Consider the following 21012-nt stretch of genomic DNA (forward strand, 5'->3'; position numbering starts at 1 on the left):
ATAGAGGATGGAATCTGTACGTGCTGACCACATACTGTGTGTGGGAACCAGTGCTTCAGTCCTCATGACCCTCTGGGCCATATCATTGTTCTATTTGCAGATGACAGAACTGAGGCTCAGGCCACGCAGCTTGTCCTGGGTCACCAGGCTGAGAAGTAGTCAGACTGTGGGCCGAGAGCCTTGTTTGGAACATCTTATTTAATCCTCCCAACCCCTGAGGTCAGTACTGTTACTATGCCCATTTAGTAGGTGAAGAAACAGAGGCTCAGAGAAGTAGACTGACTTGCCCAGAGTCGCGTAGCTGGTGAAGTTCAGTCCTGGTATTTGGAGCCACATAGTCTAGCATCGGAGTCCCTGCTGTGTGTCCTAGGCCTCTGGAGGTGAGGGTGAGGGCTTGGACATGTCTGGCTCCCTCTCTCCCTTCCTTTCCCACTCCACTGTGTCCCACAGAGCCTCATCTTGGGTTAGAGACAGTCCTAGGGGCAAGTGTGGCCCTAGGCTGGCTTTTGAGGTCCCTGCAAGCCCTTCTTCCAGGCTTTTTGTCTGATGCCTTGCTCCGTGCCTCAGTTTCCCATCTGGTTGATGGTGGTGGTGACTCCCAAGTCTGCTGTGGCTCAGACCATCTGAGTCTGGCTTGTCCTGTCCCTTGAAGAGGAGCAGCCGAGAAGCCAGTGGGACTGCTCCAAGCTGGGGGCGGGGAGTGGCATCTCTACTGTGTGTGAGTTTGGGCTGGTTATAAATAACCCAGCAAACAGGAGGGTGTGGGGAACCACAGCCCGCCTCCTCAGGAGGAGAGGCCTGGACACACACACACTCTTACAGACAGGGCCGTTTCAGTTGTGTGTGTGTGTGCTGTGTGTGCCCAGGGTGTATGCTCAGCCTGTGTGTGGAGAGGGCTTTGGGGAGCCGTCAGAGCTCCCGGGCTCCCGGGGCTGCTGGAAGGGCTGGGCCTGCTCGGGCTGACTCCAGCAGGGTCTCTTCAGTTCCCTGGAGGAGGCTGGGGTCAGCCCAGCAGAGCTTGACATCTGGCGGGGTCCCTGGAGCCCCCTCACCTGGCTTCAAGTGGTTCCAAGGTCAGGCTGAGGATCCTTCTGCTCTTAGGGGCCTCCATGTGATCCCCCAGCCCCTTCCCACTGCCACGTCCCACCCTGCCTGCTCTCCCCCTCCCTGCTCCAGTCCCGAACCCCATCCTCACTCTCCAGCCGAGCTCACTGACCTCTAGCAAGTCGCCTGGGCTTTCTGCCTCTGTGGAGTAAGGAGGCCCATTTCACCTGGCTCCTGAGAAGGTGGGGGCCAGTGCTTCGTGTGTGCTCAGTGAAGGCTGCTTTCCTCCAGGGCCAGGCCTGGTTGAGAAATGGCCAGAATGTAGGCTCCACTGGGAGCCCACTGATCTGCATATTTGCATATAATTTACATAAACATTTTATGACAAAATATGCTGGGATCAGTGTCCGTTTCTCTTCTCTCCTCCCAGCTCACTTGGAGTCCTCCTGGCTGGATTTTGGAGGGACCAGAGAGAACTCTTATCCATTCCTCAGTTTTACACACAGTTAGACTGAGGCCGGAGAAGAGCAGGGCCTGGCTCGGGATCCCATAGCGATTGGGAGCAGGAGGCAGGTGATGTGGATCTCTGGGGGGTGATCCACCCCACAGTTTATTCACTGAACAAAGATTGATGGAGGCTGACTGTGTTCCAGGAGCAGTCTGAGCCCTGGGATTAGAGGAATGACCACACAGACCCAGTCACTGCCACCAGGAGCAATTGGAGGGGGAGACAGACACATTCCTGTGAGGCCCAGAAATAAACCAGCCAATTTCAGGCTAGTGGTGAGCAATTGAGGACTAGCCCTGGTTTTGCAGACTAGCTGGGCATGTGGGGAGGACATTTGAGTGGATTTGGTGGTCAGGGAGGTGAGCTTTGAGTGGGGACAGTGTCATGTCTGAGTGCCTACTGACTGCCTGTTCACCGCTAGGCACATGACAGCTGGTATCTCTGTGTGTTGGGAATCATTATTCGTATTTCATAGGAGGACAGAGTGAGGCCCAGTGAGGCGAAGGGATAGGACCAGGCAAGCAGTTTGGGAGTGGGAAGCCAGGGCGGGAACACCTAACTCCACACCGGGTTGTTCCTCGGAGACTCATGGGCCCCAGGAGCAGGCAACCCTTGCCATGTTTGCTGGCATTGACAGTCATGGAGCCTGGAGACGGACTCCTAAAGGCACCTGCTGGTGAGTCACGGTGGGGGTGGGGGGTGCCTACCTAAGCCGGGCCACCTGTTGTGTGAGCGCGCCTTGTCCTCCATTTCTATTCCCAGGCTTTCAGGCTTTCTCTGTGCAGGGAGCTGGGTGTGAGGTGGTGCTGGTCTCTGACGTTTGCCCTGCTTTTGAGAGCCTTCTGGCAGGGGAACTGATTAGGGCTAGGAGCAGGTGTGCTCTGTAATCCAAAGGGCATGGTCTTTGGGGTTCAGCTAATCTTGGGTTCAAATCCTGGCCCATTGCTGTGTGACTTTGGGCCAGTTGCTTCACCTCTCTGAACTTTGGTTTGCCCATCTGTGAAATGGGAATGACAATCCCTTTCTGGTAAACTGTTTGAGAAGAGAAATGAGGCAATGTGCATGTAAGGAGCGTGGCACTTAGTGAGGGCTCCCTCTGCGGGGGCTGTGATCATTTTCATAACGGATGGCATGGCCCAGCCTTTTCCAGAAAAGTGCTCGGTGGAAGGAGTCTTGAATCACAAACTGGGGTTCCCTGCATGCATTCTCAGGGGTTCAGGATTTCACTGAACACAGGATTTAGATTCAGCAAGGCCATAATTCAAATCTTGTGTGACCCCACTGATGGCTTAACAGCCTCAGTCTCCTCGTCTATAAATGGAGACCATGTTATCTGCTTCCCAAGGCGGCCAAGTGGGTTCACTGAGATCCGGTGGAAGGGTCCGTTGGAGTGATCGGAGCATGGTTGGTGGGCCTTCTCCCTTAGTAAATGACAACACAGTGGAGGTACTGAGTCCCCAAGAAAGGACTTCCTAATTTGGACCAGGGAGGTGGTTGGCGTGCGTATGTGACTTTCAAGCAGGCTCACAAAGGAGTCATTGTGTGAGCTGAGCCAGCTTCGTGAGGACATACCTAGTGCCTAGGATGGTGCTTGGCACACAATAAGTGCTTAATAACCATTGGTTTTACTGATTAACCAGCTGAGTAGGTGCTGGCCAGGCAGAGATGGTGGGGAAAGGTATTCCAGGAAGCAGAAACAGGCCTGAAGGATCCCCGTGTTCCCAGAGCCGTAAATAGTTTTGTGTGGGAGGACTATGGGGGTGGGCAGCTGGGAGTAGGGTGTGGGGGGTGCTGCTGGGTCTGGAAACGAGGCCTCAGTGGGTGGTCCTGCTCTCAGGCACGAGCTTGGGGACAGGCATCAATGAGCAGTGTGAGTCAGGGCGGCCAAGAGTGACGTGAGAGGGCAGGTGGCTGGGACTGATGGGCGGTGATGGAGGCGTCCCAGCCCCTGGTTGAGGAAGGGGCCTGGCTTTCCCAGGGTTGCATTGTCAGCTTCTGTCTAGGCACAGGGGACAGAGTGGGCTGCTGTAGGGCAGTCAGTCTTCACCTTGATGGAGACTGGCCAGGCCAGCTGAGCCAGGAATGGGGCTGATGGGAGAAGGCAGGCGGGTGGGTGTCTGGGCACCACAGGCCAAGGTGGCTGCCAGACAGGCTGATGCCAGGGGAGGGAGCCAGGTCCTGCCAAGCCAGCCCGCCTGTGGTGAGGCTCAGTCGGGCCGCTGGGCCCTGCCAGCTCCCTCAGAGGCTTTTGTGTTCATTTCCTTTCCACCCGCCTTTTCAGTTTCCTCGTAAGGTTGCTTACGGACAGTCTCAATGGGGTCTCAGCAGAACCAGGGGACCCGGAAGTTTCACAGACCAGAGAACGCCAGGGACGGAGACTCAGGGAGAATGTGCTCTCTCTAGTAACAAAAGTGCTATGGGTTTATCGTTGAAATTGTGGAAAATACAGAAAGGTCCTGAGAAGAAATTAAAGCTGCCTGTAATCCCACCACCCAGAGAGAGCCTCTGGGAGCCTTTAGTTATAATGCAGCATTTAGAAATTCACTTTGGTAGTGAGTTCATTAAAACAGGATCAAGTTCTACATATTTTTGTAACCTATTTTTTAAACATAATGATGATACGCATATTAATAGCTGGCATTTACTGAGCCATTTGTTAATGTGTGAACATGCCCAGCGTCCTTCTGTAAACCCCACGAGGTGGGCATTCTTATCTTTTTTTTTTTTACCAGTTAAAGCAGCCTGAGAGAGTTAAATATCTGCCCAAAGTCACAGAGGAATAGAGAGCCATCTGCAGATTCCTATCAACAGCTATCCTGTCTTGTCTTCTGATGATCAATATGTACATTTTCCCACATTCTTCAATATTCCTTGAAACAAGTAAAAAAAAAAAAAAAGCCTTGTATGATGCATTTGTGTTTTTTAATAACCTAATCAGACAGTGTAGATTTGTGAGTACTCAGTTGTTGATAGCTGCATAATAGTCCATGTTACGGTTGTGCTCTCATTTTCTTTTATTTATTTATTTATTTATTTATTTATTTATTTATTTATTTTGAGATGGAGTCTCGCTCTGTCGCCCAGGCTGGAGTGCAGTGGCGTGATCTCGGCTCATTGCAAGCTCCGCCTCCCGGGTTCACGCCATTCTCCTGCCTCAGCCTCCCCAGTAGCTGGGACTACAGGCGCCCGCCACCTCGCCCGGCTAGTTTTTTGTATTTTTAGTAGAGATGGGGCTTCACTGTGTTAGCCAGGATGGTCTCGATCTCCTGACCTCGTGATCCACCTGCCTCGGCTTCCTAAAGTGCTGGGATTACAGGCATGAGCCACCACGCCCGGCCTGTGCCCTCATTTATTTCACTCGTCCCCTGTTGCTGGATATGTGGGTTATTTCTGGTTTTTCCCTCTCGTAAATAACATTGTGCTGGATATCCTCGACCTAAGGACCGAATTTTTGGGAGTTCAGAGTGTCAGAATCAGAAAGGCCCTTAAACCACCATGCTTGGTTTTCCATTTTGCAAATGGGGCAAAGGAAAGGCAGAGAAGGGGAAAGAGGATTTGCCCACGGTCTTGGAGGCTGTGGGCGCCTGAGCCAGGGCTGCTACCTGCTCTCCTGTTGGGGCTGGGGTGGGGACGTGGGTGGGGGCAATTGCCCCAGTGGGAAAAAGGGGATCCTGGGGGGATGGTGGGAACACAGGACTGGGTGGAGGGCAGACTGGAGGTGACGGGGAGATGCAGGCTTGGGGTAGGGAGGGCCCTGCTGCCATGATGTCTTTGCAGGGGAGTTGACTGGGATGGGATGGGCCCGAAGGGAGCGTTTCATGCCCTCTGAGATGCCTTTGTAGATGGGAGTGGGGTGTGGGGATAGGTTTGGTTGGTGAGAGGCTTGAGTGTGTGAGAGCTGGGGCGAGTGGGAGGGTGTGTTTCTGGGCTTGGTGGATTTTTCTCGGGGGGTCTGTGGTGTTCAGCTTGGCCTTCTCTGCTCTCCGCATTCCCCTCCTCCCCAGGCCTCTGCTCTCTGGGACTTGGGCTCTGTGGCCCCTTCCCTAGCGGGTGCAGTCCTCATGCCCCTCATCTCCAGCCACGAGTGGGTGTGGGGCTGCTGGCTTTCTGGCCAGGGCAGCTGCGGCTGGGTGGGGGTGGGGACTGAGACGTCCCCCTCCTGGTCCAGGCTCCCCATTGTGCAGCCCCCTTGGCTGTCTTGCTGCCCGGAGCCTGGCCCCAGCCCACATTCCTACGGTGATGCTCTGGGTCTCCAGGGTGGATCTGGTGAGCGTGAGGGGCACTGAGTTCTCACAGGACTGAGGGATTTTTGTGGACGGAGCCTGCAGGGCCATGCTGAGACGCTCTCCCTCCCTGCCCCAAGGAGCTAGTCGTTACATCGTCGCTGTGTGTCTTTGGGCAAATCACTTTACCTCTCTGAATGCTTCATGGCAGACTAACCCTGCCCTTCCTTTCTTCTCAGCAAGTGTGATAAGCAAGGCTTTCCCCTCTCTGTGCCTCAGTTTCCACATCGGTAAGAGGGGAAAATTGAACTCAGTGATTCCTCAGGCCCAGTGTATCCTTGAAGTTGCAGCCTGAGGTGGGAAATGTAGGCCGTAGGAATACAGACAAAGCCTTATGCGGCTCCGACTGTGTGCATGCATGATTTTACTTGATTCTCACAACTGCTTTATGAAGTATCATTATTGGCCTCATTTAACCAAACAGGCTCAGAGAGGTTAAGTAACATGTCCGAAGTCACCCAGTAAATAGGCAGAGCTGAATTTGAATCCAAGACTGTCAGAACCTAAAGCTGGGCCCCCAACCCTTGCTCATGTCGCCTCTGGTCACCAGGAAAGTGAGGCCTGAGTCTGGCTAATTAGGGGAAGGAAGCTCGGGCAGAACTAATTACACTTGATTTTATTCTTGTCTTTTTGCAACATGATTAGTGCTGCACAGGGGTGCCGGGCTCCTGGCCCCCAGCCTGCTGACCTAATTTGTGTGCTGTGTCTGTTTCTGTAACTTGCCCTTTCTCCCCCCTCATCCAACCTCTCTCTTCTTGTTTCTCTCCGCACTCTCCCCTGCTCTGTGGCCTTGGCAGTGCCACTTAACCTCCCTGGGCATTAATTGTCTCATCTGCCTGGGTGTAGTCATCCCAATTCGGCTTCCCTCATGAGGAGGTTGAGGCTTACATGAGGTAAAGACTTGGAAATAATAATAGAAATTTTAACGTAAGCTAACAGTAATCGTGGCTACGTTGATTTATTCATTTTTCACTTGGTGTTCAGTTGTGCTCAGCCCCTTCCCACAGCAACGCTATGAGCTGCATAGTCTTATCATCATCTCTATTTTACAGTCGAGAAAACTGAGGTGCCGAGATTAAATGGCTTGCCTGACAGCCAACCGCGTAGTAAAGAGGAGCTGGTTCATTATACTTCGCCTCTGTGCTGACCTGTTTCTCTAGGAAGGCTCATGGTGGTGTGGGGGCTGGGCACAAGAGACCCCAAACTCTGGAGTGGGCTCTGAGGGAGGATGGGGTGGGAGGGACGCACTGGCCTTTCTGAACGTGTCCCCTGCACTAGAGTGAGTGATGAGTGGGAGGGCAGAGGTAGCCTTGGAAGTGAGGAGACTTAGCTGATATCCAGCTCGTTTGGACCCTCACCCATCACAGCCCTGACAGGGTGTTCTTGGGAGGGAGGGGGCTGGGCAACCTGGGAGGTGACACCTCCTTGCCGCTGGCCCAGGGGAGCCTCCCCAGCTGCTGCTCTAAAACTCTAGGAGAGGATCGGTGGGAGTAGATGTGGAGTGAGGGGGCCCGTGGGTCACTGCTGGTCCTGGTCCCTTCTGGGTTGGGAGCCTGAGGTGCCTCTGTGGAATGAGGCTGTGGGTGAGTTCAGGAGGGTGTGATGACTAGGGGACTGTGAGGAAAAATGGAAGGCGAGGGGCATCAGTCCGTTAGGAAGGGTGCCACGTTTCATCCCTATGTGTGTGTGCACTTGTGTGTACCCGGAAGGAAAGTGCGTGTTTGAGCGCATGTGTGAGGGGAGGGAACTCGGATGCAGGTGTTGTGGGTCTGTTAATGGCATGTGAGGTGGGTGTCTGTCTGCTGGGGCAGGTTCAGGGAGGGACAAGTAGGCTGCACGCGTGTGGAGCAGGGTGTTGGGAGCGCTCGGCGTGTTGGGTCCTGTGCTCAGCCCCTTCTCCTGCAATGCTATGAGCTGCATAGTCTCATCACCATTGTGTGCTGGTGCGTGGGTGTGGATGTTTAGTGGGCGTGGACGGCTGTGGGTGTTGCTGAGTTGATATCATGCAGGGGGTGAGGGGCAGCTGCGGGGCACAGATGTATGAATTCAGCCCTGGACGAGCAATGGGTCTGGGGGTGGCCCAGGAATGTCCAGGACAAGGGTTTCAGAGACAGAGACCTCATGCCTGAATTCTAACCTCTGCCTCAGTTCCTGCATCTGTGCAATGGGGATGACAAAACCCTGGGCGGTTGTGGTGGTTAAAGGAGGCCGCATAAGTAACGTGCTCCCAGCACCTGACCTGGGGCAGGCCCTCGGCAGCAGCAGGCAGAGGTCTCGAGTGCCCTGGGAACGTTCAGCGGCTCCCCTGGGACCCGATGCTCAGGCCTTCATGGGCTGCTGAGGGAGCCTCCGCTGGGTGTCCCTTCCCGAGACTGGTGGTGGCCGGAAGCAGCAGGTTCCATGTTTCTGCCGGGCATGCTCGCTGTGTGTGGGGGGTGCAGCAGAGAGGAAAGGTTGTATCCGAGTTTTGAGGTTCACGTCTGAGTCAGAGGATGCACCTGCCGGAGGTGATGTCTAGGAGCGATGTGTGTTTAGGGAACATGCGTGGCCGTGGCAGTGGCTCCGTGTTGTGGGCCTTGGTGAGGTGAGTGTGGTGCGTGGGGTCAGGAGAATGTGCTGAGGTTTGTCGGGGGCATCTGTGGGGTATGTGGTGAGGAGAGGAGTGTGTGTGTGGCTGTGAGTACCCTAGGGCAGGTGTATATGCAGCTAGGGGTGAAGTAGATGGGTGAGTGTGTGCTGGTGTGGGCTGGGCTATATTGCCTATAGGCTGTGGTGAGTATACAGATTGGGGTGGGCAGACATTGCACTTAATTGTGTGTGTGTGTGTGTCCGTTGGGGTGCATAGTACATGCATGAGAATGTACATGCATGAGGATGTTGGGCTGTTTTGTGTGTGTGTGTTTCTGCGAGTGCGCGTGTGTGTTGGGGGTGTGGAGGCCTCCTATCAGGCGTGGGGGGGTTATGTTTACCTGGAGGGGGCACAGTGAGGGTCAAGGAGCAGCTGGCAGCGTCCTGGGGCTTTTGGATTCAGTTCTCCTTTAAGGGAATGGCATGGATAATTATGCTCATTATGATGGATTATGCAAATGCAGAGGTCGTTTGGGGGTCAAAGGCTGCTTGTCACCCTCCTCCTCAGGCATTCTGTGACTCTTAAGGTTTTCCCTGCTGCCTCTCAGGCTCCGTTCCCCACCCCTCGTTCCTCTGTCCCCTCTGGGAGTTGCAGCTACCAGCACCCCCTCTGTAGCGTTCCTGCGAAGGCCTCACTGAGTCCCAGCGCCCATGCCTGCAGGTCCCAGGTGTCCTTGCATTAAGTTCCTGCTGAGCATCCCAGGTGGGCTCAGGGGTGACCAGGCCATTCCTCCCCCTGCCATCCTGCCTTGGGAGTGCTTGCTGTTCGGAAAGAATGTGCTCTTGGAAGCAGGTTTGGAAAATTACTGAGGTGGCCCCTTCCCCAGCCTTGCCTCATCAGCATGAGGCTAAATTAGGATGTGTGAGTTCTCCCCCTCTGCCTCCCATCCTTGCCTTCTCTCCCTCTCTCGTATCCCCCAGCCAACCCTCCCCATCTCTGCCCCTCTGCCCCCTGGCCTCCCTCTGTCCTCGCCTCTCTGTCCCCGTCTCTGTCTCCACCTCCCCGCTCCCTGTCATCCTCTCCATTCCCCTGTGATCTCTCCCTCTCCTGCACCCCCCCATCTCTATGGGGAGCTGCAGCTCCTGGTCCTTAGCATGGAGAAGATGGTCGTCATGGTAACGGTTGTCATGTCGATGGCTACTGAGCTGGGGATGAATAGTATCTAGGTGAGTGCTACCTGAGTGGAGGCTGATGGGTTTCCAGGAGGCTCAATGCTTGTCTCTGAGCTCAGAACTGCACGGCAGGCCCAGCTCCTCCTGCCCCATGCTAGTGGCTGTTTGTACCCACAGGCGTGCTGACACGCCGAGCCCTATGTGGCTGCTTTTAGGTAGGCATGTGTCAGTGTGTGTCTGTGCATGTGCTGTGTCTCTGGGGTGTGTCATTTCAAGGGTCTAAGTGGCTTGGGGTAGGTCTTTGGATTTGTACAGGCTTTTCTTGAAGCAGGAGTTTAGGGGCTAAGTGGCACTGGTCACTGAGGAATTTTGGGGACTCCCTTGTTTTGATACCCACATTTACCTCAGTTGGGGGCTTCCAGGGACCACAGACCTCTTAGTATCCCTCCTCCCAGCTAAAGGCCTCCAAGCCACTGCCCAGCCTGCTGGGAAGGATAGAAAGACAGTGAAGACAGCCCTGGGCAGGGGCAGGGGCTGGAGCCTGGGTCCCTGCTCAGTCCCCATTCTTCTGTGTGACTTCAGGCTGCTTGCCAGAGAGCTGGAGGGAGCAGGGACTCTGGGTTGGCTGGTTCCGGTTGTAGAGGGAAGTGGTATGGGGAGCTCTAGCTCCTCCGCCGTGGGTGTTTGTCTTTCTGGGCAGAGGGGAGCTGGGGAAAAGTTGGGCCCTACTGCTCTGAGCTCCTGGAATGTCTAAAAAGGAGGAAGACCCAGCAATTTGTCACGGGAGCAATTACACTAATTGTTCCACTCCATGACTCACTGGTAGAAAGTAAATACTGATTAATTCATTACTTTGAGACTGTGTGTGTGTGTGCATTTGGTGAGGGGCACCTCCTGGCTCCCTGCCCTGGCTGGGCTGGGCAGGGCTCTGGAGCAGGTGGTTGAGGCTGGGGATATGAAGACAGGACTGAGATCCTCACTCTGGCTTTGTATCAACTCCAGAAGGGGGCCCATCAGTGGCAGGGGGTGAGAGGCTGGGCCCCAAATGCAGGGCCAGTCTAGCCCTCCCCTGCTCACACACACCCCAGGGCTCCCCACAGCCAGTCCAACATTGCAGCTGCTCAGAGACCACCTCAGACCTACTGAACCACTGAATTTAGTTTTCACAATATTCAGATGTGCAGTCAAGATGAAAAATGACCAGTTTCTAAGAGAAAGTCATCAGCCAGACACTGAAAGCCTTCTGGGATGGGGCCCCAGGTGACCTGCCCCGCCCCACCCCTGCCCTGTGAATTATTCACACGCATGCACTTTCCTTCCGGGTGCACACAAGATCTCTGTCACCCATGTGGATGTCACTCGGCCCACAAGGGCACCTGTTGCCCTTCTGGGCACACCCAGCTGCGAGTCTCAGGTGCCGAGCCCTGTGTCCGCCTCTACCTTCCCCAGGCCCAGCGCTGGCGCAGCGAGAACTTTGAGAGGCCCGTGGACCTGGAGGGCTCTGGGGACGATGACTCCTTTCCCGATGATGAACTGGATGACCTCTACTCAGGGTCGGGCTCGGGCTGTAAGTACCCTCTTCCCTACCCCTGCCGGGTGGCAGTGACCACTCTGTATCCAGCCCCTTCTCTGAGAAGCCCATGGGGGCTTGCTTCAGTGAGGCAGGGGGCGTTTACTGTATGGGTCAGACAAGTTCTTGGGCAGGATCCCCAGAACAAGAAGGGCAGAACACCCTCCTGGGGACGGAACCAGGCCTGGGAGGACCTCAGAGCCCAGGATGCCCAGCTCTCCAGGGTCCCCCGTCTGCATCTCTGTGTGTGCTATGTGGCTCTCTCTGCAGACCTTGCTTGGTTTGGGTGGTCCCATCAGGTCCAATAAGCTGTGGCCAGTGGTGGGGTTAGGGCTGTGACGAGACAGGGCAGGTGCTTCAAGTGGTGCCTGGTTTGGCTCCGCCCTGGGGAAGGGGAGCCAGGCCAGGTGGGTCTAGCAGAGTCTCGGGAGAGAAGGACGCTGGGAGCCCCACTCTGCCACATAGCAACTGTGTGCCCCTCGGTGCTCCCCCTCCCTGAGTCCCTGTGTTCTCACCTGCGGATGGTGAGAAATGCGCCTTCCTCTCGGTGCCTCTAGGAGGGTTTGGGATAGGAAGTTGGGGTCTGGCACAGAGGAGGAGCTCCCAAAACAGTAGCAAAAAGACGGTGGCTGAGACTGGGCCCAGTGAGGGCCTGGGCTGGCATTTGAGGAGATGGTACGGGGTCTGCACGCCACAGAGTTGGCTCCCCACAGCCCTCGCCTCTGGTCTCCCCTCCTTAGCCCAGTCCTTTGAGCCCCTTTCAAATTATTCTTTGTAAAATCTATTTCTGTTGGGTCACATCTCTACTCACAAAGCTCCCTGGCTGCCCTCCCTCCTGCCTGGTTCCGAGCCCAGGAGCTGGCTGTGGCTTCTCCCTCCCGCTTCGCCTGTCGCATTTCCTCCCAAGTTCCTTCACTGTCCCGGCTTTGCATCAACCAGGTTGCTCAAGCAGTTCCCCTGCTGCAAGGGCTTCTTCTCCCTCTTACCCTCTGCCTGTGCCTCTGGGGGGGAAGCCCTTAGTGTACCACCCCTGCCTTGACCGTGTGGTAGGGGTGCCTTTGGGGTCTGACTCTTCCCAGAATGCCACTCCTGTGTTCCCCTGCAAGCCCCAGCAAGTTTTGCAACCAGAGGCGCCTCAGTTGCTGCTGCCTGGTTTAAACCTCATAGAAGCTGTAGGTCAGGTGGGCAGGAATAGTCAAGGAAGGCTTCCTGGGAGAGGCGGCCCCCAGAATTTTTGACTTGGCAGAGAGAAGTTGGGGAACATCAGCAACTGGCCACTTCTGGCCAGGCTGTGCCTTCCTCCTTTCTCTCATCTTTTCTGGGAAAATGGGGCAAAGAGAGGGGGTTGGGAGACCTAATCTTGACGGCCATTGCTTACCTGGGATCCTCATGCCCCTCACAACCACCCAGCTCCCTAGCTCTCTCCCTCTCCCCCACCCCCTCAGACTTCGAGCAGGAGTCGGGCATTGAGACAGCCATGCGCTTCAGCCCAGATGTGGCCCTGGCGGTGTCCACCACCCCTGCGGTGCTGCCCACCACGAACATCCAGCCTGTGGGCACACCATTTGAAGAGCTCCCCTCTGAGCGCCCCACCCCAGAGCCAGCCACCAGCCCCCTGGTGGTGACAGAAGTCCCGGAAGAGCCCAGCCAGAGAGCCACCACCATCTCCACTACCACGGCTACCACTGCTGCCACAACAACGGGGGCCCTGACTGTGGCCACAGTGCCTGCCACAGTGGCCACCGCCGCCCCCAGCACCCCTGCAGCACCCCCTTTTACGGCCACCACTGCTGTTGTAAGGACCACCGGCGTACGGAGGCTTCTGCCTCTTCCACTAACCACGGTAGCCACGGCACGGGCCACTACCCCCGAGGCGCCCTCACCCCCTACCACGGCAGCTGTCTTGGACACTGAGGCCCCAACACCCAGGCTGGTCAGCACAGCTACCTCCCGGCCAAGAGCCCTTCCCAGGCCGGCCACCACCCAGGAGCCTGACATCCCTGAGAGGAGCACCCTGCCCCTGGGGACCACTGCCCCTGGACCCACAGAGGTGGCTCAGGTGAGGGTGTTGAGAAGGGACAGGGAGGAGGGCAGAGGAGGGTGGGTCAGGGGAGGGATGAGGAGGATGGAGCTGGACAGGACTGAGGACCAGGAGGCTATAGAGATGAGCCAGACAAAGTGGGGGCAAGGGGCAGGACCAAGGGACAGAGATCAGATGGGGAGGGAAGAGGGACAGAAAACGAGGGCTGGGGTGGTTGGATCCTAATGGGATGGGACATTGGTGGGGAAGGAATTGGGTGAACATGTGCATTGGTGACAAGGCAGGCCAGGCTGAGTGTTTCGGTTGAGAGCGTTAACTCGGCAGTCTGGTAGCTGGATCAGAAGCCTTCCGCTGCCACTTCCTCGTCATGGGACCTCAGGCCAGTCCCTGATCCTTTCTATACCTCCTATTCCTCATCTACGGAAAGGAGAAAACAATAGAATGTGTATCATTTCATTGTGAGCATGAAGTCTCCTGACATCCACAGTGCTTAGAACAGCGCCTGGTGATGGTGCAGCCAGTAGGTTCTCAGATGCTGTCCTCATCACGGTTGTTAATACCATGGGTCTGAGGGTGGTTAAGAGCCAGCTGTATGAGAATGCATCACTTGCCTTGTGGAGGGCTGCCTGGGTGTGGCTCAGTTCTCAGTACTTTACCTGTGTTAGCCCCAGCCCTCATGCCCACCCCACGGGCAACACTGTGGTCATCTCACTTTACAGACGAGCAACTGCTGGCGCACAGGGAGGTGAAGCCACTTCCCAAGGCTCTGCAGCCAACAGTGGCAGTCAGGATTTGAACCCAGGCAGTTGGCGCCAGAGCCGGGCAGTCTCACAGGGCTAGGGCTGCATGTGTGTGCATTTGGGATATTCTGGATGGGGCAGGGGAATTGACGGGAAGAGGATGAAGATGTCAGGAATGCCAGGGATGGATGAATCCCAAGGACATGAGAGAGGTGGTCTGGTCCCTGCTGTGTGCACTGAGTAAGATGGAGAGGGGGGAACATGGACTGGGTGCCAGAGCCCTCTGCAGCTGGCCTCACTGAGGAGGGCCCTTGGGCCGTGGAGCTGCCTTGGGGCCAGTGTCTGTCCCTCTGACTCCCCAGCCAGCTGCAGCAGGGTGCAGGCCCTTCCCTCGCCTCAAGCAGCTGGGGCAGCCTGGTGTTTTCACACAGACTTGGCCAAGCTGGAAGGGGAAACAATGACAGGGTACGGAACCCAGGAGAAGGTGCACAGAGCCCAGGTTGCTGGAGGAGCCACTGTGCACACTGTGTACGCTGGGGCACTGCTGCAGCCTCTCTTCAGCCTGGACACCAGGCTCGCCTTTCCATGCCCACCTTTGAAGTAGAAACATCCCTGCTCCAAATGGCTCCCACAGCCCCCACTTTGGTTTCATGATTCCCGGCTCTGATCCTGCCTCTGAGTGGTGGGAGTCCTAGAGATTGTCAGTCACTGAGCTGGTTTCCAGGACACCTGCCCCTGAGGCCATCATGCTCTGTAGGTTTTGCTCTTGGACTGGCCTCCAGGCTACAGGATGCTCCCCTGCCTTAGGCATGGACCCGGACCAGGCCCACCCACATCCATAGCAGCTGCACCCAGCAGTTCCCAAACATCTCGACAGAAATCCCCCGAGAATTGTTACTAAGACTGCTGGAGGGGACATGATGGGGACAGGATATGGCCAGAGCAAGAACAGAGGCAGTGTGGTAGTGGTTAGAAACACAGACTCTGGAGGCAGATAGATCTGGATTTTAGTTCTGTCCCCCACTTACTAGTTGTGTGTCCTTGGGCAGGTCATTTACGCTCTGAGCTGACTTCCTGCTGTGTAAACTGGGGACATTATTACACTCCTTCGTGGGGATAGTGAGTAGCACAGCGCCTGGCGTGTAGGGAGTGCTAAGTGTTAGCCCCCCAGGGCAGTAGGATGGTAGTGGGGGGTTATGCATGCATGTGTGGTTGTCCTGGGCTCATGCCACCCTCTCTGCAGACCCCAACTCCAGAGACCTTCCTGACCACAATCCGGGATGAGCCAGAGGTGCCGGTGAGTGGGGGGCCCAGCGGAGACTTTGAGCTGCCAGAAGAAGAGACCACACAACCAGACACAGCCAACGAGGTGGTAGCTGTGGGAGGGGCTGCGGCCAAGCCATCATCTCCACCTGGGACACTGCCCAAGGGTGCCCGCCCGGGCCCTGGCCTCCTGGACAATGCCATCGACTCGGGCAGCTCAGCTGCTCAGCTGCCTCAGAAGAGTATCCTGGAGCGGAAGGAGGTGCTCGTAGGTGAGGATTGGGGTCTGGGCCAAGGGGAGCCTGGGAGGATCCCAGAGTGAGGCACCTGGCTGGGCCTCAGTTTGCCTCTAGGAACCCAGAAAGAAGATCAGGGCGTGGTTTCCTAGGAGCCAGATAGGAAGGAAACCTGAGAACTCAACCCCCCAGGACGTGCCTTCTGGCTCCTCCCAACTTTTCTCCTTCCCAATATCCAACCCTGACTTCATGTCCATCTCTAGGTCTTTCCTCAGTGCCCTCTGACCCCTCCGTGGACTCTGACTTTGATCCCTGCTTTCCTGGGCCACACTGGCTGACCCCCTGGGACCTCACTTCCTAGATGCTAACCTCTGACCCATCCTTCAGCTTGACCTTCCCCAATTTTTGACCCCAGTCCCTGTGGACCTGCCCTGGCTGCATCTAGGGAGTCTCTGGACTCCTGGTTCAAATTCTGGCTTTGCACTCAAGGCAAGGTACTTCACCTCTCCAGCCTTCCTTCTCTTCATGGGTAGAATGGGGATAGTCATTTTGCCCTTAATCAATTCTAAGAGGTACATCTGTTCACATGTTAACTCTTCTGTAATTGGGGTATGTCATATTTAGTTAGCAGAGTTTTTTCTTTCCTAGCAGTTATAAAATACTGGGGCATCTTATGACTGATGGCATTTTAAATTTGATGAAGCCCTCAGATAACCCCTCCCTCATAGGGCTGGTGTGAGGATTCAGTGAGTTAGTGTGTTGGGCAATTAGAATGCAGCCAGTGAAGGCCTATAGTGGTACCCAGTGCTGGTAGTAGTAGTATTGTCTCCATCTTCACTCCAACTCAGATCCAGGACTCCCAGCCCACTCCATACCCTGGCCCCCACCCCTGAGGACCCTTTGCCCTGGTTGTACCCGGCCTCTGGGCCTTGACCTCTGCCCTCTTCCTCCACAGCTGTGATTGTGGGCGGGGTGGTGGGCGCCCTCTTTGCCGCCTTCTTGGTCACACTGCTCATCTATCGCATGAAGAAAAAGGATGAGGGCAGCTACACGCTGGAGGAACCCAAGCAGGCGAGCGTCACATACCAGAAGCCTGACAAGCAGGAGGAGTTCTATGCCTAGTGGAGCCACAGTGCCTCCCTGCAGCCTCAACACCACCCTGCCGTCCAGTCCCCAGCCTGGCCTCACCAGCCCAAGCCTGGGACTGGGCCTGGAACCTGGCCCCAGTTCTTCTCTGCCCTCCCTCCCAAGGTCTGCCCAGGCTGCCAGCCTCACACAGATCTTCCCCGAGGAAGAGGGGCTACTGCCATCTGCCCCAGACTGTGCCCTTATGAGCTCATCTCTTGTTCCCCTCATCCCTGCCACCAGTCTGGGGCTTCAGGACCTCATGTCAAATGGATGAGAGGAAGAAAGCTCCTGATTGGCTGGTGGTGGAAGAAAGGGTGGGGCTTGAGATAGGCCTGAGCCCCAACTTGGCACCCACAGGGCTCACTGAGATCTCCTTTTTGGGGCAGAGAGGCACTCAGACTGATTTCCAGGACAAACATTTGGTAAACACAGCCCTTGAAATCATCTAGACACTCACTGCAACCTCTTGCTCCTATCCCAGGGCCTCTCTCTGCCTGGGTGAGAGGGTATCCCTTGTCACCAGCCTGTTTTGTCCTGGTCTCTCTGGGGTTGTTGAATCTCTCCTCTTGCCTGCCAAGTACACATGTACCCCAGACTTCATTTCTTTCTGCATCTTCCTCCAAGAAACAGCTTCCTGAGGGTGCTGGGGCAGCCACTGGTGAGGAGGGGCTGCTCTGTTGTCCCTCCTATGAGGGGACTCTGCACAGACACCATTGCCCACACTGTCACACATATTTTCATGCAGTCACACACAAGACAAAAGCATGCAATGACAAAACCATACGCAATCCTGACTGCCCAGCCAATCAAGACATATCACAGAACACACACATCCTTCCAAGAATGTTTATCCTCATGCATCACTTACATACCCCCAGACACTGCAATGCAAGTCACTAGTCATGGTCACATGATAGTGACAGTGTGGCCTCCTCCTACCCCCAGTACACCCACCCTCTGGCACCACACACATTGTCTCCAGCTTTCAGGCTCACTGGGGAGGGTGGAATTGAGCCGGAACAATCAGCCCATATTGGGTCCCCCTAAGTTGCCCCGTCATACTCAGTTCCATGCCATGGTGCCCACACCAACCATGCAGCCACCAACCCCAGCCAGTGTCAGACACAATTCCATGTGGATGCACAGTCTCACTCCACATGACCTGCTCTCAATGCTGGAGGGAAACAGGCAGGCCCTTGCCTTTCTTGGAAAAAGTGTGGGGCCACAGCCCTTTCAGGGCATTGCACACAGGTGGGCCTGGCCTCACTCCTACCTTCTTCCTCCCCACTGCAGTTGGCAAAGGGGGAGGTTTGGGGCCAGACCCCCACTGGCTGGCAGCCTGGGGGCTCCTCTAAGGCTGAGGAAGGAAATTTGGCCCCAGGTTGTTGGGGGGTCTTGGGTCTCCCAGGACAGAAGGCCCAGGGCAGGGAGGGGGCATGTGGTTGGGCTCCTTTCTCTCCCTGTGTCCCCTTCCTGCTCTGAGCTAGGGGGCTGACTCTGCCTCCCAGGACACAAGTCTCCAAAGTGCCTGTGAGGGCAGGCCCTCCGCACCCTCTGCCCTCTGCCTGGCCAGGCCAACCTCAGCCCACCTGCCCAGAGGCCCTCCCTGTGGGCACCCTCTCACCTATTTGGCCAGACAGTTCTGGCTGCAGCTTCAGGGGCCATGGCTGGAAGCAGCCCCTGCAAATCCCTCAGGCCCTGAGGTCAGGGTTTGAGGGATGAGACCAGGTGATAGTGGGGGAGGGGTTACTTCCTTTGTTACCTAGCAAGTAGGGCTATTTCCATCGGTATTTTAAATGTGGGGTCACAGATCTTTGGGGGAGGGCGTGCTTGGCAGGGGGCCTCTTGGAGCCAAAGGGATGTGGTGTGAGTTGTGACTGGCTGGCACTCACACTCCCACCCCTCACCCACAGCCCAGATTCAAGTCAGGAAGGCAGGTTTTATTTCAGGGCCCTTTGCAAGATGTCCTGGCAGCAGATTTCTGCAGGTTGAGGGGTAGCAGTGTGTAGGCAGTGAGGGTGAGTTTCCGGGGGCTGTCCCACAGCCTCTTTTCCAGGCTGGGCTCCATCTTCCAGTCCCAAAACCCTCCTTCACAGGGCCCAGAGGCTTGTGAGGAAGCCAGGTGGACCCAGCCTTAGAAGAGTGGGCATGGGGGGCCCCCAATATCTGGAGGGGGTGGGTTGGCCTCAGTCATTTTTGGAGCAGAAGGGCTGGGTCCTGGGGCCAGAGACCACAAGGCTCAGCCTCCCTACCCTGCTCCCTGGGGCGCTGCTGTCTTGGAGACCACAGCTCTGGTGAGACGGCCTGGGCAGGCCAAGGCTGAGAAACCAGGGAGGATAGAGGAGAAAAGGGCTTGGGCCACCAGCCCCAGAAGGCGCCGGACCTTGGGTGGGAGACCCACCAGTTGGTGTAGGTTCTCTGTAGGGCTGGAGCCCATGGTGGGGGTGGCCCCAGCAGACCTGGCTCCTCACATCCCAGGGGCTAGCTTCTGATTTGCAGCTTGGGCTCCTGGCACTGGCTTCTCTTCTCTGTGTCCTTAGCATTTGAGAGAAGAGGCCAGGGGCCTTGTTCATGGAGCCCTGGACCCAAGGCAGATGTCCAGGCTTTATCCTCGTGAGGTTGAAGAGTCTGACCAGCCCAAATCTGCCCTGGCCAGCCTGACCAGGGCAAGGCAGTACGAGAGAGTTCAGTGAGGACTAGCTAGGGTTCTCCAAGGTGCAATGCCGATGCAGGGCCCTCATGTACCCCTACCCCTGCCTGTGATGGGGTGTTCTGAGGAGCTTTGGCATTTGCTGGAAGCACAGCGAGTTCCAAATGAGAGGAAGCTTGTGTGGCTTGAGAGCCTTTGGGGCCTTGGCTGCCAGAGCACGAGGCAGGCCAGGACATGGAGAGCCCAGGCCCTGTCTCCAGGGGGCCAGATGGGGCCTTGCCTGAAAGGCTGATCCCCTTGATTGCTGGAGGTGTGTGGGTGGCAACCAGGGCTGGGCAGGGCTTAGGGTGTGTGGACCAAACCCCTCTAGGGTTGGCAAAGCTGCCTGTCAGGCCTCCAGGTGGGGGCCCTTGGACGCAGGGAGCAGACCCTCTGCTTCGCAGGGCAGGAGTAGCTGCCTCCTGGGTTCTCTGGATTTCTTCTCCCAACAACTACAACCCTGGACTTGCCTCCCCAGGCCTCTTGCCTGTAAATAAAAGCCCGCAAACTGTACAGATTTTCAGAGGCATCGAGACTGGGCCCCGGGAGTTGCCATCTGAGAGCCTATGGCCCCAGCATCCCCCAGGTGCCTGCCTGGCACCACAGTGACCCTGGCCTCAGCGTGGCAAATGCATGTAAATATTTTTCGTAGGCGGCGTGGCTCCAGAGAGCCCCCTGAAGACAGTGTCCCTCCCTCTGGTGAGTCCTTTCTTCTGTACAGAACTGGCCGGGGGGGGTGGGAGTCTGCCGTTCCCTCCCCCAGGCCTTCCCTGCCCCTTCTCTCCCCTGTAACCTGTTTATTAACTGTACCTGTCCTGAGTTCATGGCCAAAACCTTAAATAAGGAAAAAGACAGTGGAAAAAAGAGACCAAGGCGCCTGCCCCGCTGCGGGTACTCACCTGTTCCAGCCTTGTGAAGGAACTGGTTTTGTTTTTGTTTTTGTTTTTTTTGTTTTTTTTTTGTTTTTTGTTTTTTGTTTTTTAACACTTCCCGTGCTGTGCCCATTTATAAGAGGAAATAAAATTAAGCTGAAATGTTGTGCTGTGTCTAGAGTATGAGATAAATACAGTTATTTGGGGAGGGCAGCCCATGGCTGCATCCTGGGTCCCAGCCATCTTCCCCCATCAAAGAAATTGAGAACCAAGCAGGGAAAATTGACTAACAGCCCCTCGTGGGAACCATTATGGTCAAAGCTGCTGTTGGTTGAGAGTGTCCAGGAAACCACGGAGCCGCTGCGGTGAGGCTGGGGGGGGGTGCTGTGGTTGGGAGGGGCCAAGCAGTGGTGAGAGGGGCCTGTGGTTCACCCCCAGGGGAAAAACTCTGGCTTTAGGCCACAGAGGAAATTTTGGGGCCACAGGATACCAGGATCAGAGCAGCCGAGATGAGACAAGATGGCTTTGAAGTCTGAAGTCTGTTTTCAAATCCAGGTGTTGACATTTCCTAGCGCTGACTCTGGACAAGCCACTTGACCTTTGTGAGTCTTAGTTTCCCCATCTGTCAAATGGGGTCAGAATACCCCCTGCGTGGAGTGCTGTGAGGACTGCATGAGCTAGAATGCTCTGCACGGCACCTGCCACAGTCGGCGCGTAGCTCACAGGTGCTCTGATGATGGTGTTGGAACAGAATAGAACCTCCGGATGGGAGAATGTGACCCAGAATCACAGGTCAGCTCCTGACACCTGGGGTTATAGAGCTGGGCAGGCCTCAAAGCCAGCCTTGGGGCCCTCCTTGGTGTAGAAATCCCTTTTCCAGCCCCTACTTGGCATAAC

The 21012-nt window shown here is 56.0% G+C and overlaps 1 protein-coding gene across 1 annotated transcript in view; it reads left to right on the forward strand.

Annotated features, from left to right (window-relative positions):
- LOC112422933 (syndecan 3) overlaps positions 1-20281 on the forward strand; it is a 39155-nt gene extending 18874 nt beyond the window's left edge. The window contains exons 2-5 of the mRNA XM_011763140.2: positions 11026-11143; positions 12592-13205; positions 15171-15462; positions 16382-20281. Of these exons, the coding sequence (XP_011761442.2) occupies positions 11026-11143; positions 12592-13205; positions 15171-15462; positions 16382-16548 (1191 nt within the window). The 3' untranslated portion in view covers positions 16549-20281. The remainder of the gene's footprint in view (positions 1-11025; positions 11144-12591; positions 13206-15170; positions 15463-16381) is intronic.
- Positions 20282-21012: the final 731 nt, after the last annotated feature.

The sequence above is a fragment of the Macaca nemestrina genome, chromosome 1, assembly GCF_043159975.1.
Source record: "Macaca nemestrina isolate mMacNem1 chromosome 1, mMacNem.hap1, whole genome shotgun sequence".
NCBI lineage: Eukaryota > Metazoa > Chordata > Mammalia > Primates > Cercopithecidae > Macaca > Macaca nemestrina.